The following is a 412-nucleotide window of genomic DNA, read 5'->3' as shown; positions in this document are numbered from 1 at the left end:
TGAGTAGCGAAGGAGGTGCTGTTGTCCGAGGGGTAGGAGCAGAGTCTCAGTCACCGGCGGGACACGGGCAAGAAGGAGAGGCTCGCATGGTGTCGCTAGAGACTGCTAATGATGTGAAGGAGGCGAAGGAGCCGGTAGTGAGTAGCCAAGGAGGTGCTGTTGCTCAAGAGGGAGGAGCAGAGTGTCTGTCACCAGTCGAGAACTCGGAGGAGAGAGAAGCTTGCGGTTTGACAGTAGAAGCTACTAGTCGTTTGAAGGGAGAGAGAGTGCCGGTAGTGAGCAGCGAGGGAGGTGTGATTGTTGAGTCGGTAGAAGCAGAGTACCAGTCACCAGTCGAGGAGTCAGACGAGGGAGAAGCTCGAATGTCGTCGCTACAGACTGCCAACAGCGTAACGGAAGAGATAGGGCCGGT

General features: G+C 56.3%; 1 protein-coding gene across 1 annotated transcript in view; it reads left to right on the top strand.

Annotated features, from left to right (window-relative positions):
• The first annotated feature begins 2 nt into the window (after positions 1-2).
• Positions 3-412, top strand: part of CSUI_004400 (uncharacterized protein) — a 21,357-nt gene continuing 20,947 nt past the window's right edge. The window contains exon 1 of the mRNA XM_068064591.1: positions 3-412. This exon is cut by the window's right edge and continues 3,331 nt beyond it. Within this exon, the coding sequence (XP_067923435.1) occupies positions 87-412 (326 nt within the window). The 5' untranslated portion in view covers positions 3-86.

The sequence above is a fragment of the Cystoisospora suis genome, assembly GCF_002600585.1.
Source record: "Cystoisospora suis strain Wien I chromosome Unknown contig_2043, whole genome shotgun sequence".
Lineage (NCBI taxonomy): Eukaryota > Apicomplexa > Conoidasida > Eucoccidiorida > Sarcocystidae > Cystoisospora > Cystoisospora suis.
Note: the sequence above shows the minus strand (reverse complement) of the source record. Positions and strands in the feature narration are given on the sequence as shown.